Below are 12,760 nucleotides of genomic sequence, written 5' to 3'. Positions count from 1 at the left end.
GCGTTCTGCTAACTCTACCCTAGCAGCAACAAAGAGGAAGACAGTGATTGTATGTGCATGAGCAGGTGATTTACTGCAATGGGACAAGTAATAGTTGGTATAGAGAACCATGCATCTAATTTGCACGTAACTTAAGGATTTTGCGGTGAACCATCCTTACTCCATCCTTTAAGATGGAGCATCCTCACCATATATTTGATTGTTTAAAGGACCAGTTATTATTTCAGGTAAATATTGCTATCAATATTTGAAATATATTTGGTGCACAGTTGCTTAAAATTAAAAGAGCAGGCATAATCCTCAGAAAAAGAAAGCATAGCCTCTAACAAGACAGAAAAAGCAGTATCAGGCTCTGCAAACACTGCTATCAGGTTGTTTTTTTCCTTTGTATTTACATGATTTCTTTTTTTATTGTTGTTAACACATTTGAAGGAATGCTACACATAAGATAAAATTGTCTTTCGCTAGGCTTATTTTAATCATCAAGCTTTTGAGCTTGGTCTACTGTCTTTCCTTGGCTACACTTGCTGGAACCATGCACTTCTTTGAAGCGCTTATTTTTATATATGCCAAGGATTAAGATAAAGAAGTTCTCCTATTCTAAGTTAGCAGTCTTCCAGAATTATGTATGTTTGATGTAATCTATGCTGTATTTTATCACTTTTTAAATTGTCTTAAGCTTTAAAATTGGCTTCAACACTTAAAATGTTTACACTGGAGCAATGGATATTGAGGATTTCAGAAGGCATTGATCTTCTATGCCATTTATGTTGTATTTCATATTTCTGGCAGATATTGATGGTAAAATAAGTACACAAAGCTGTCCCTTGTTGCAAAGAATATGTTAGATTCCAGTCTGTAAAATAATATGTATATATTCCAATGAGAGGAAGATTAATCAAGTAAGGAGAGCCTCTGAAACCTTCCTTCTCTCTTCCTTCTATAATCAGTAGTGTAAATGTGGTTTGATATTTTCTGTTATATGTTGCTAATAATTTGCTAACTAGATGAGGGAAGTACTTTTGTTTCTAGAAAGCTTTTTTTCTAGAAACTTTCTATGCACCAAGCATCATCATCTGAATTGCTGCTATCTTTTAAAACATTATTTGGCTATGTTAGAAACCAGATCTAATATTTCTGTTTCGCATTATAGAATAGTAGAGCTAAATGGTTTGCACAGAACTGCACCTCTTAATTTTTTTTGGCCAGTAAAAATCAGAACAAGTCTGTGTCACCAGAATTTGTGTTAAACAGCTTGTCTCAAGATTTCTAAAGCATGTGAGTAGACTGTTATGTGAATAAATGCCTGCTCGGCCCTTCTCAGTGTTAAGTGCAGTTGGTGTTGCCAGGCATAGCTCAAACTGCATTATGGACATTTTCAGATAGGTAAGCAAAACATTTCATTCAGTTAAACTCAATTATTTCTGAAGAACAAATACTTAAGCTTCAGAATATTTCCCAGACTTGCAAGACTCTTGGTGTGGTGCCATTCTGTTCAAGATACCGGCAGTTATGGGTGTGTCCTTGTCACTTACTCTTGTTGCTACTCTAACATGTATCCTTTGTCTTCATTCCAGTTTCCCTTGCTTGTTTCATTGTTAAAGCCTTCATATGATCTACCGCTGTGTTTTCCTCTAGTAAGGTCTGGCAGGAAAGGACGTCGGCGGGTGTTTAGTCTGTCGGAGGCTGACAGTCACGGTGGACACTGGGTTTAGGTCTTCAAGCAGCAGCTGCAACAGAAACTCACGCAATATCAATTCAGGCAGGTTCCTCCATAAGATTTCAGAAGCCCATAACAGTTAATAGAACATACTTGATTTCAATGCTGACAGCAATGACAGTGAGGTGGGAAACTGAAGAAAACATCATAAATATTTGTCTTTACTGTTTTTTTTCGGAGAACTGTAACACAGTAATTAGCTGTTTCTGAAAACCTCATCTGCAGTTTCTCCCATGTTTCTTGGCTCTCTTGCCTAAGATGAAAGTTCTGTTATCAAGCCTCCAGCTTCAAAGCAGCTATGTCTTCATTTGCACAGGGGCAGTCATGGCTGTAGTGGAATTCAGTGAGCAGAGGCTCCTGAGTGGACAGTAATGCAGGTACTTGGCTAGAAGCAAGAAATCTATTCATAATTTGAGTAAAATGGACAGGTATTCAGCATAAGGCTGTCCTTGAACTGTGAGCTTAATAATTCTACGATCAAACTCAGGCAGATGGCATTATGGACCTTTGATTGCCTTAGATGCTGAGGAAAGGAGGCAGATGCAAAAAAGATGACAATACACTTTAAACTACCTTCTTATTTATATAATAACCAGTTTTAACTTATCTAATTTATTTCCTTTTTTTTAAACTATTGTAGCATAAAGGTATTTTACCCTGTTTATATAAACACTCATCTTTAAAGATTTATTTTGTATTCCTTCACTTAATGTCTTGTTTATATTTTTGTTATCTATTCATAGTACGTTGCTGTACAGTTAGGGCACTTCTCTGTAGATGACATTAGTTCTTTCCTTTCATGTTCTTTTCTATCTTCTTTCACTAATAATCATCCTTAACATCAATTAATAAGAGTTATTTGGTTTGGATTTTTTTGCTGTAGTGATAATGTTGTCAGACTATAGAAATGCTGAAAAATACCTAAGGTTGCCAAAGCCACTGCAACAGGGAGAACTAATACCACCCAAACACTTGCAAAATGACACCATTTTCAAACCTTGTTTGGCTCTTAAATGTGGAGGTTTGAGGGCTGTTAAAAGTAAATGTTAATGTCACAACTGTTTTAAGAAACTGGATTCACTCTCCCTGGTTTTGTTGCAAATCTCGTTTATTTTTTTCCAGAGTGCTCTTGCTTAAATGCCTGGGGGTTGGAAAGAGGTATACTGAAGTGCTCATTTCTCATATTAGTCGGTAGCAGCTTGATATTTCAGAGTAGATAATATCTTAGTGACTGGTGATTTTATACAGGTAAAAATTGCAAATATTCTTGCTTTTTGTCTCCAAAAGTTGAACCAAATTTTAGGAATTTAAGAGTTTTTGAAAGTGAGTTAGTATTTTTATAGGCAGTATAGATTGAAGTTCCAGGTAATGTGTAGAGAACTTAATCTGTAAACGCACTTGGTGTCTTGAAGCTCATTTGAATCAAGAGCTTGGTACTTACCTGGTTTTAGAGACAGAAATCCTTGTAGTAATACCTTCATGAGGTTTTGTTTGGGTTTTTTTCAGCTAAGGTGCATCCTTTTGCCAATTCTTCCAGCTCCAGAGACTTTAAGAATTAAATACCTATTTCTGTACTTGGATCCTTCCTTCTCTGAATTGAGTATGGCTTCAAAAGGTTTTGAAATTTTGAGCCTCAAAGATTTTATCAGGCCTTGTATTCAGTTAACTAGGAGATGCTATATAAGAATACTTATATCATGAGAGCAGCCCAACTTTTCATTGTAGTGCCTCTTCTATGGCAAATTTTCATTCCAAGATGCTGGATCTCGGTATTCTATTTTCTTTTTCCCTCATCTATAGTTCAGCATTATCTATCCTTGTATCCAGAATATTTAGGAGATACCATATTTAAAAACTTAGCTATTGCAAGCTTGTAATTGCAGTTTCAAGTAAAGTACACACCTCAAGTAACCTATGTATTTGAGAGCTTGGTCATGAGGATATAAGTACCACTCTTGTAGCTGTAGTTTACAGCTGTGACTAAAGAGTAAGATTTTCACTGAAGTATTAGTCTAGAAGGGATAGCATATTGCAGAATAGTATTGAGAGCTATTGATCTTTTCTAGACAATATTAAAATTTCTCCCTCCTCTAGTTAAAATTCTTTCTGCCCCTGCAGAGACTAGTGGCAGTTTGCAAACAGCCAGTCATTGTGGCAGAAATGCATTATCAGCATAGCAGAAAAATATGTGCCTGTCATTTCAGTAAATGAAAATATTAAGAAAATACTTGGATTTTTTTTGGGAAAGAGGGACAAATGGTCTCAGAAATGAACTGCAGGATTGGAAGTGATACGGCAGAACTTAAATAGAAATGTGCTGTATGTAACATTCCTCAGCAGAATGCCATTGATAGATAATAGTTATTTAGCAGAATGTCTTCAGTTTCTGAATCCTGAATTTTAGTGAATATTCATACTATAATACAGATTAAAATCTAATCTTGGCAAAGAATATTTGATATTCCTTCAAGATATTATAAATTTGGAAAGTAAAAGCACTGCAAAGAGCCTCACTGTTTTGTGCATACTCATCTGTTAGTGTTTACCTTAGGCTTTATTTCAATGTTTTTAACAGTTCATTTTCCATGCAAGTCTTGCATCACTTCCTCTGTTCTGTCACTACATTCTCACTAAAGTTTCTTGACAGCTAAAAGGAATCTGCACTTACTTTGTCCCTTATTTTTCAAAAATAAGCTTTGATGTCCCTTTTGCTTGAAAAGGAGACATTTTTTTTACAATCTGTACATTTTGTTTTTATTAAAGCAAGAAGCTTTAGCCATCGATTCCGCAAAAATGTAAAATTGAGTGGTTTTCTGAAGTGACAATACACCATTGTTTGGGGTTATCTTACCAGAAAGGTAAAAAAAATAAAAATCTTACTGTTAACCCACTGATACCTTAGTGTTATCCATTCTCAGCTTTTATATTCTTTTTTTTTCCTTTTTTTCTCTTATGTTTATACTTTCTGTTCTCTTATAGGATTAGTTTGGATCATATTGAAATTGTTAAAAACAGAATCCAATTCTTGGCTTCTGTATTCACTACATTGCCTTGTAGACTTTTCTGTACACTTGAACACATGCTGTTTCTTACAAGAGCTCTAAAAATGTTCTGTCTTGAAGCTGGATACCTCTTACTGTAATGACATCTGTTACTCTAGTCTGAAAAGACAAAAACTTCTGACTTTTGGGCATATTTGCTCTTATGAGGTTGTATTGCCTCATCCCCTCCCTCCACTATCCGTCTGAGTGGCCTGGTTGATAGTTTGATAGGATTTTAAGGGGGAAAAGGAAAAGAGCTGTTAATGTTTGGGGCTTTCTGTACCGAGTGGGTGAGTGTTGTAGCAGATCAGTCTTCTACAGTATGCTTACTCCCAATTTAATCTGTGCAGAATGCTCCATGTTTACAAGCACACAAAATTAAACCCATCTAACAGAAGCCTGGATAAAACCAGACCAATTTTGCAGCACCTTGAAATCATAGTAAGCATATTCTTGTGCTTACTGTGGTTAAGGGTGTCACTTAAATGTGAATCTGGAAAATGAAGCAAAAGAATTACTTCCTAATTTTTTGAAGGAACAACCCACCTCTTGGAAGAACGACTTGTGTGGGGGTCTTTTTTTTATTATTTCTAAAGAGCTTCCTCCTATGGGGTGTCTGTTCCTTTTAGTTTGTACTAAATACTGGAGAGGTTGTCTTACTCTTCCCTTCCATTTCCCCTCTCTAGGAATATTTCTGATATTGCTGTTTTTTCTAATTATAAATGTGTAAAATTATTCTAGTTCCTAATTTAAACAGATTTCTACTGGCATCTTGTGTTATGCCTTCATGAGATTTTGGGTTGTTTCTAATTACTAAAAAGTGAACATGTAACCATAGTACTTTGCTTAACTGCATTTTCCACTCAATTATTCTTAAATATTAACAAATAATAGTATACTGTTGGGCTTAATGTACATAATAAGTTGACTATTGATTTGGTGTTTTGGTTTTTTTTTTTTTTTTCATTAGATGATGCTTCAGCTCCAGAGCAGCCTCAAATGACCATTTCTGGTCAGATGATGACTGAAGAAACTCTTTCAGCTGTCTCAAAGTCTAACAAGAACACTGTAAAAACCAGTGACATAGAAACAACGAACCTGTCTCCTAGCCTGATTCCTGCACAGCAGCCCACAATATCATTAATAACAGATGACAATACAGATGCACTAAGCGTAGAGTCGCTTACACTGGTGCCACCAGTCGATCCACACAGTATTCGAACATTCCCCTGCATTCCTCAGTCCTCTTTGGAGTCTGAAGGTGAAGTTTGCAAGGTGAAAGAGGTAGAGGAAGAAAGTGCTGACTAAAGCCAACCTGTGGACTGTATTAAACAGTGAAGCAATTGCAACCAAATTCTTGGTTGTTTTTTCTTTGAGAGTGCAGATACTTGAAGCCTGAAAGACCAACTGGTCCACAAGAAGAGACCCACTAATGAAAGCTTTTAGCATATTTAAACTGGAATTTAAAAGAAGAAAAATTAAAAATGGCAGCATTTGAGTCTGGACTGGTTGTTTCCTACCAGTTTCTATTATAGAAGAACACAAAAGTATTTCACAGACCTACTTTCTTTTGATTACACAGAGTTTCAGCTGCAGGAACTCTGTTAATTGTATTAACAGTGTTACAGCAAACTGAAGAAGCTTTTGGATATCTGGATATTGTATCACTAACTTCTCTGAAACTGGAGACATACCATTTACCAGAAAAAGAAATACATTGTAGCACAGAGATTACATTTCCATTTGAAATGTGATGTATTTTTCTGTTTGTGTTTTGGGTTTGTTTGGTTTCTTTTACCCTGATCTCATTGATCCTTTGAAGGTCTGCGTGATACCAGCAGGCTTGGCCATTTGTAGGATTGTCTTTGTAGAACTCCAGACTTCAATATTGGGTTTTCCATGTGCAATATTTATTTCAAGGTTTGATTCAAAGCAAGATATATATTGAACTATTTTTTAAAAGGTGAAAGCTTGTAAGTTAATGACAAATGCTTATTCAAATTAACATAAGGGATTGTTGAGGCCACTTTAGTCTTTGCTTAAGCAGCTACAGAGGAATGTGAAATATTTTTAAGAGCTTGCTATTGCTTGTTTGTTTGCTTCTGACAGTCAAATTGCTACACCTCTGAGGAGTAATGACACCCTTTCTACTGAAGCACAACTTCTAGAATCAGACAGAAGAGGCTTTTTAAATGTTGTCTTCACATAGGAAGAAGAGTCACTACATCTAACTGGCAATTCCTCTGTAAGTCTGAAACTCAAAAGGAAAGGTATTGTGTAGTTTTATTCCTATCTGGGCTAGCATCACAGTTAAACAACATTGCTACACTAAAGTGATTCTGAGTTTATGCTTTTCTTTCTTTGCTTCCTAAATCCTAATACCAAGTTGACAGAAAATAGTGGAAAAGTGTTGACTAAAGTTTGGAATTTCTTTGCTGATCTGATACATAGTGTAACATGAATGGTATTAAGATTTCTCATCAATTTCCATTTGTGTTGATTTAAATTAGTGGTAAAATGAGTAGATTGTTGCTATTCATCTGTTCATCACATTGAGTGCTTTCCAGCTTTCAAAGATTGACGACTACTTTTTACTTGTTACTGTGATTTCAGTCCTCAGCACAATCTGTTTTCATTCTGTCTATGCTAACACTGACTTCATGTCAAGTAGATGAACCTGAACTTTTTTACTTACTTCCCAATCTCTAATTGCACCTTTTCCTGGCTGTCAGATGGAAAACTTGAAGTGCTTTTAAATGTGTTATTTGTGTATGAGATTGACTAATCTACAAGAAGAAATTGGCTCACTTTTTCTATCTTTTCATTCACCTCATGATCCTGTAACAGCATACAGCATATCTGCTACTGAACACCAGCAATTTTTTCTTCCTTCTTTCTTGTATTTGTGTTGATTTCTTCCTTTCTGTGACCCCTGCTTTGTCTCAAATAGAATTAACCAGTATTCTGACCATTCCACAACGGCCTAAACTGAGTTCTGAGAGCTAGGTGTCCTTGGCAGCGCTGTGAATATGGGTTGAGAATTTGGCATGGCTGGAGTAAGACTCTATATTGGATGAGGCTTTTTAATGTTTGATTGGGTTTTTTTTTGTTTGGGATTTGTTTTGCTCTGTTTTGGTTGTTCGTTTGTTTGGGGTTTTTTTGTGGCCATATGCTTAAAGCAGGTTTGCACTGTTGCACCAAGGATGTGTGTACCTCAACCTGCCTAGACATCAACTGCATTTTGGGTACAAGGACCACATAAATTTTTGTTAGCTGAACTGCTTGCAGCCTAGACTTTCTCTACTATGTTGCCCCAGTAATATTCTGAAGATCATTATTAAAAAATATGCCTTCCTTAATTTGAAAGCATTTTGTGTTAGTTGTTAAGGTTAACTCTTGACCTAGATTACACAAAATGGCACTCTGCAGGCTGAGTTCCCTTAAATAGAATTAATTTTAGACAGGAAAACCTTGATCTTTATTTATCTAATTTCAAATTCACTTCTAGCAAGATTAGGACCCTGCACAAGGAGTGTTTTAACAGGTATGCATAATCTCATGCTTCAGCTGTACTGCACAAGAAATGGGACAAAGGGAAATAAAGCTGACTTTGTGCTTTGCATTCCTTTTGAGTGGCTTTTACATCTCATGACCTGTTTTCTACTGAGAGCTTCAGAGTGAAAGACTAAGGTAAATACTATTATTAGAAAAGTAGAAAATAAGGTTTGCTGTCCTGTCCACTGCTGTCAGAGCCTTGCTGGTCCAGAGAGGTGGTAAGCAGAGATATCTTTTAGCAGTTCTGTCAGAAGCTCCTTGCAAAGATGGAAAGCTCTGACTGCACCAGCTCTGCCAATGTTGTGTTCCTATATATATGTCACAACTGGTTGGCACAGACCAGCGTAAACCTCTGAATGGTCATTCCACAGAAGCAACTGACTTTTTACTTGTAATGTTAAGGCATGTGTGTATACCATTTGACCATGTTTTGTGCTGCATTAAGGGACTTCAGTGTGTAAAAGCTCTGGAGACACTGAAATAATCTATTGACAGTCTTTTATCTCTGCGAGTACGGTGTTACTCATCTACAATTCCTTGAAGAGTATCATATCTATCTCTCCCTTATCAGAACAACTCAAGGGCTGTTTCCTTATCCCTCTTTCACTGTAAAAAGGAAACTCAAGCAGGAAAGCATGAGCACATCAGCCACAAATGTAGTTTTTTTCCTAAACAAAAGGTGATTTGGGTCAGTGTAACATCAGTATTTTTAATCAGATCCAAATACCAAGTTGCAAATACCAGCTATATTCTGTTAGCATAAAACAGTTCTGTTCTCCTTCTGAGGAGCCAAAGATGCCAAGGCATATTGAATGTTACTTTGGTACTTTGTGGTTTAGGTGTCTCATTTTATGTTTTGCCAAGATACTGCTTGCTTATGTATTGCCTTCACTGACTCTTGCAGGTCCCCGTTGCTTTTGTGTCGTCCAGCATACAGCAATGAGCACGACTCAGGTTTTTGGTTTGTGGGGTGTAGTGGCAGCATACATTTGATGGAAAGGAAATGGAAGGTGGAAGCATCAGTGCCAAAATCTAATGTCTGCTTCACCATGGAAATAGTGCTTGCAGTGTAAAACGTCTCTGCAAGCATTGTTTTGTAGAAATTCTTTGACATAGAAAGAAACTATGAAGTGCAGGAAGCTTAGCCTTTTTTTTTAAAGCTGTGTGATTTAAACCAAACCCAGCAGAAATCTGGTCACATACATTAATACAGAGAGCTGTATTTCATGTGTGAAGTCATGAATTATATACAATATAAAGACTGAGCTCATTGATATTCACCACTTCTAATTCAAGATAAACTGAAATTCTGACTTCCTTTAAGCTGACCTTACAAAAAAAAGGATGGATGCATAGATAAATAAAAAACCTGTTAAAGACGCTTCTCAATGTTCTTCACTTTACAACACAGTTGAAATTTCCCTTGAAGTCACTTGATGAGGAGAAGTTTGGAGTACCTCCCAGAATACATTTATTCTTTTGCGCTACTGTTGCTAAAGGACAGGTATGTGGCACTTAAAAACTCTTCTTCTGTGTCCAGAATGTAAGACTCAAATCTTGATCACTATTTAGAGTTTAAGTCAATGTCTTATTATGCTTAACGGAGACAGAATGCAAGTGATAATACTGCTCTTTTGTGGATTTGTGTTATTCTTGCATGTAGAATTTTACAAGAGACAGTTAAAATAGTTCATTCATAGCAAAATGAACAGCCCTTAAGTTTTGAAATTACTCTGTTTAGTTTTGGTTTGTTGTTTTGGTTTTATTTCTAATGAAGCAGCAGGACATGAGTGACTGTAATTTCCACACTTACTGGAAGTGGCCTGGCACTGGAAACTATTTGGAACTCACTAGCTGCCCTGTAATTGAATGTAGTTTTCCTAGTACTAAATGAAACTATAAACTGTATGCCTGCAGACACAGGTAAGCTATCAGACAGACAAGTCAAATTGTAGATATAAATATGAAGCCATTTTGTAAAAGTAAACACTTTAATCACATGGTGCTGTCAGTGCTCTAGTGTAATCACTTGATGCTGCACACATCAGAGAAATATCTACAGAATTACCCTAGTGAATAGCTCTACTTATCTGCATGTATTACTGAAAAAAAAGCCACTGTGCTAAATTTTGTGATGTCTTCACTAACTATCTAATGTTAAACAGGGAGCTGCTTTTAGAACGACATTGCACAGGCATTTGTCATCTGGGAAACATAAGTGTTTCAGTCCTGCACTTGAATCAAAGATTTGCTTAGAGGCATCTGATGGGCGTGATCAGCAAGATTCAGGTATTTTGCCTGAGAGGTGATGAGTTTCCTTGATGAATTTCCTACTCATCTACCTAGTGTTAGGTGTCTTTAAGTATATTGAAAATTCTATTGCTAAGTGTTACTGTCATTCTTAAATGTAGTGTGCAACTGACCATCACTGGCCTACCCTAGCGTATCGCTAACCAGGGCACTGCTCTTCTATTATTTAGAAGTCTTTGGTGTGGTTCTCCTGTGCTTGCTGCTCTGTTGCTCTGACTCTGCTCAACATTTGCAGCATGAATTAGAAACAAATACAATAATTCTTACTGTCTCCTAATAATAGGACTTACTATCTCCTATTGGCTTCTGAATAGCAGATGGTGATCCAAGCAGGACTTGCTAGGGTGGGATGCTTTTAGGAGATGGCATGCAGGGGGAAGTGCTAGGGAGAGTTTCCTACTGCTCAGGACTTTATGAGCAGCAGCAGCAAAGACATAGGAAGTACATTTCTGGACTATGTCGCAAACAGAAGGTTCTTTCATATAGAAATGTATTTTTATATTGCATTTGTACAGAATTTTCCCTATTTTGATCGCCCAAGTTTTTTAGATTTGCACATTGCTCGGATTTGCTTTCTTTTGCAAGGTGTTATAAAATGTGGCCTTTTTTCCCTTTATTAATGTATTAAAAATGTAAAGCTAAATTTTGCTTGTCTAATAAATGTGCAGTGTGGTGATAATTGGTTTTTGTTTCACTAATTTGGATTCGTTGGGTCTTAATATGAAAAGGAAAAACTTGAGTCATTGTGACTGTCTTGTTAGCAGAAAAATGTGCAGTGCATTTATTTTTGAAAAGTAACTCAAAAGAGCTTAAGCAGGTACTGACTAAGAACATTTGTTAATGATAAAAGGTAAAAGTTCAGTGACTTTCAGACTAGCATATAGTATTTTCAGGAGTCTTCTAAGATTATGATCTTAAAAGAGATGAGGGATTTTTTTTACCATCCTGTTCCCCATTACTTTTGGTTGTTGGTAGTCACACTAAAGTGAATTTAAGACATGGCAATTGCAATCTGATAGTTTAAGTATGTACAAGGAAGTTAGAAGGTCTGAGCTTTTGTGTTGGGGTGTATTTAAGGACTAAGTTTGACATAAATAGTTACAATGAACATGAAAGTAATTTTGAAAAGGACTGAGAGGAGATTCAAGTATGTGAGGTTTATGGACTGCTAGAATTTCTCAGTGCTTCGTTTAGCCCAGCAGTAGCACTGCACTGTTACAGCTATAGGGAACTTGCTGGAAGCATTTTAAACTTGAGAGGATAGCTTTAGGTATCTCCACATATGACTAGGGGTGTTGATCTTTTTGTTGTAAGCTTTTAACTTAATTGGTAGTTGTTTTGTAAGCTTAATTGTTTTCAGTGCAAAGAGGGGGAAATGTATTTTTCTAGAATGAGTATGCCTGAGATTTAAACACTACATCAAGCATTTAGTGAATGTGAAGGACTGTCCTCCTGTGAAATATATTTCAATAAAGTTGTGTCTGAAATGTACTTCATTTGGGGGTGGGGGTGGGAACATGCCCTTATATTTATATGGAAATAAAAGCCCACATGTGGGGTGACTTGAATTATGAAATGTCTTTCTGCAGGCAATAAATATTTAATATAAGTTATCTTAGACATTTGGTGTAAATGTGACAGTGTCTTAATTTAAAGGAAAATGTAAATAATGTTTGGGAATGGAGTGAAGTTAGGAAATGTTGGTGTATGTTTCTGAAACCCAGATTTCTATAGCCAAGTATCTGTTTTGCTGGCATTAATCATGTATCATGGCTATTGAAAACCTGGACAAAAATGACCAATAGACCTTTCTTTGTAAATGGAACTTGGCAATAAAAATGATATTACTAAGAAAGCTTCCTTCCCTTTTATGTTCTGTTGCTGGATTTGATGGGTGAGGATATTCAGTAACTGAAATTCGAAATTTGCTGAAGCTTGCTTTTGTTAATAAGAGTGGCATGCATATGTGAATGTCAGGCATTTTAATCTCTAAGCTGAAAACTGAAATAGCTGAAGTGTTTTTGCATTGTGTATGCAGTAAAGGCATAGCATGACAGAGAGCAGAGAAGAAGCTTGCAGAGGTGATGGAAAGTTGATGAGAGCAAGGGTTAAGAGTGTCTGAGCAACATTTAAA

The 12,760-nt window shown here is 36.4% G+C and overlaps 1 protein-coding gene across 3 annotated transcripts in view; it reads left to right on the top strand.

Moving 5' to 3' along the window:
* The window catches only part of CLEC16A (C-type lectin domain containing 16A), a 60,078-nt gene extending 47,597 nt beyond the window's left edge, over window positions 1–12,481 (top strand). The window contains exons 23-24 of one of the 3 annotated variants that reach the window (XM_064153006.1): window positions 1,643–1,762; window positions 5,732–12,481. In XM_064153006.1, coding sequence (XP_064009076.1) covers window positions 1,643–1,762; window positions 5,732–6,069 — 458 coding nt within the window. In that variant the 3' untranslated portion in view covers window positions 6,070–12,481. Of the gene's footprint in view, window positions 1–1,638; window positions 1,763–5,731 lie in introns of those variants that run through there. The other 2 variants (XM_064153003.1, XM_064153004.1) reach the window with 2 other exon arrangements.
* The last annotated feature ends 279 nt before the right edge of the window (window positions 12,482–12,760 follow it).

Source organism: Pogoniulus pusillus, chromosome 13 (assembly GCF_015220805.1).
Source record: "Pogoniulus pusillus isolate bPogPus1 chromosome 13, bPogPus1.pri, whole genome shotgun sequence".
Taxonomy (NCBI): Eukaryota; Metazoa; Chordata; class Aves; order Piciformes; family Lybiidae; genus Pogoniulus; species Pogoniulus pusillus.
This window is presented reverse-complemented; position numbering and strand designations above follow the sequence as displayed.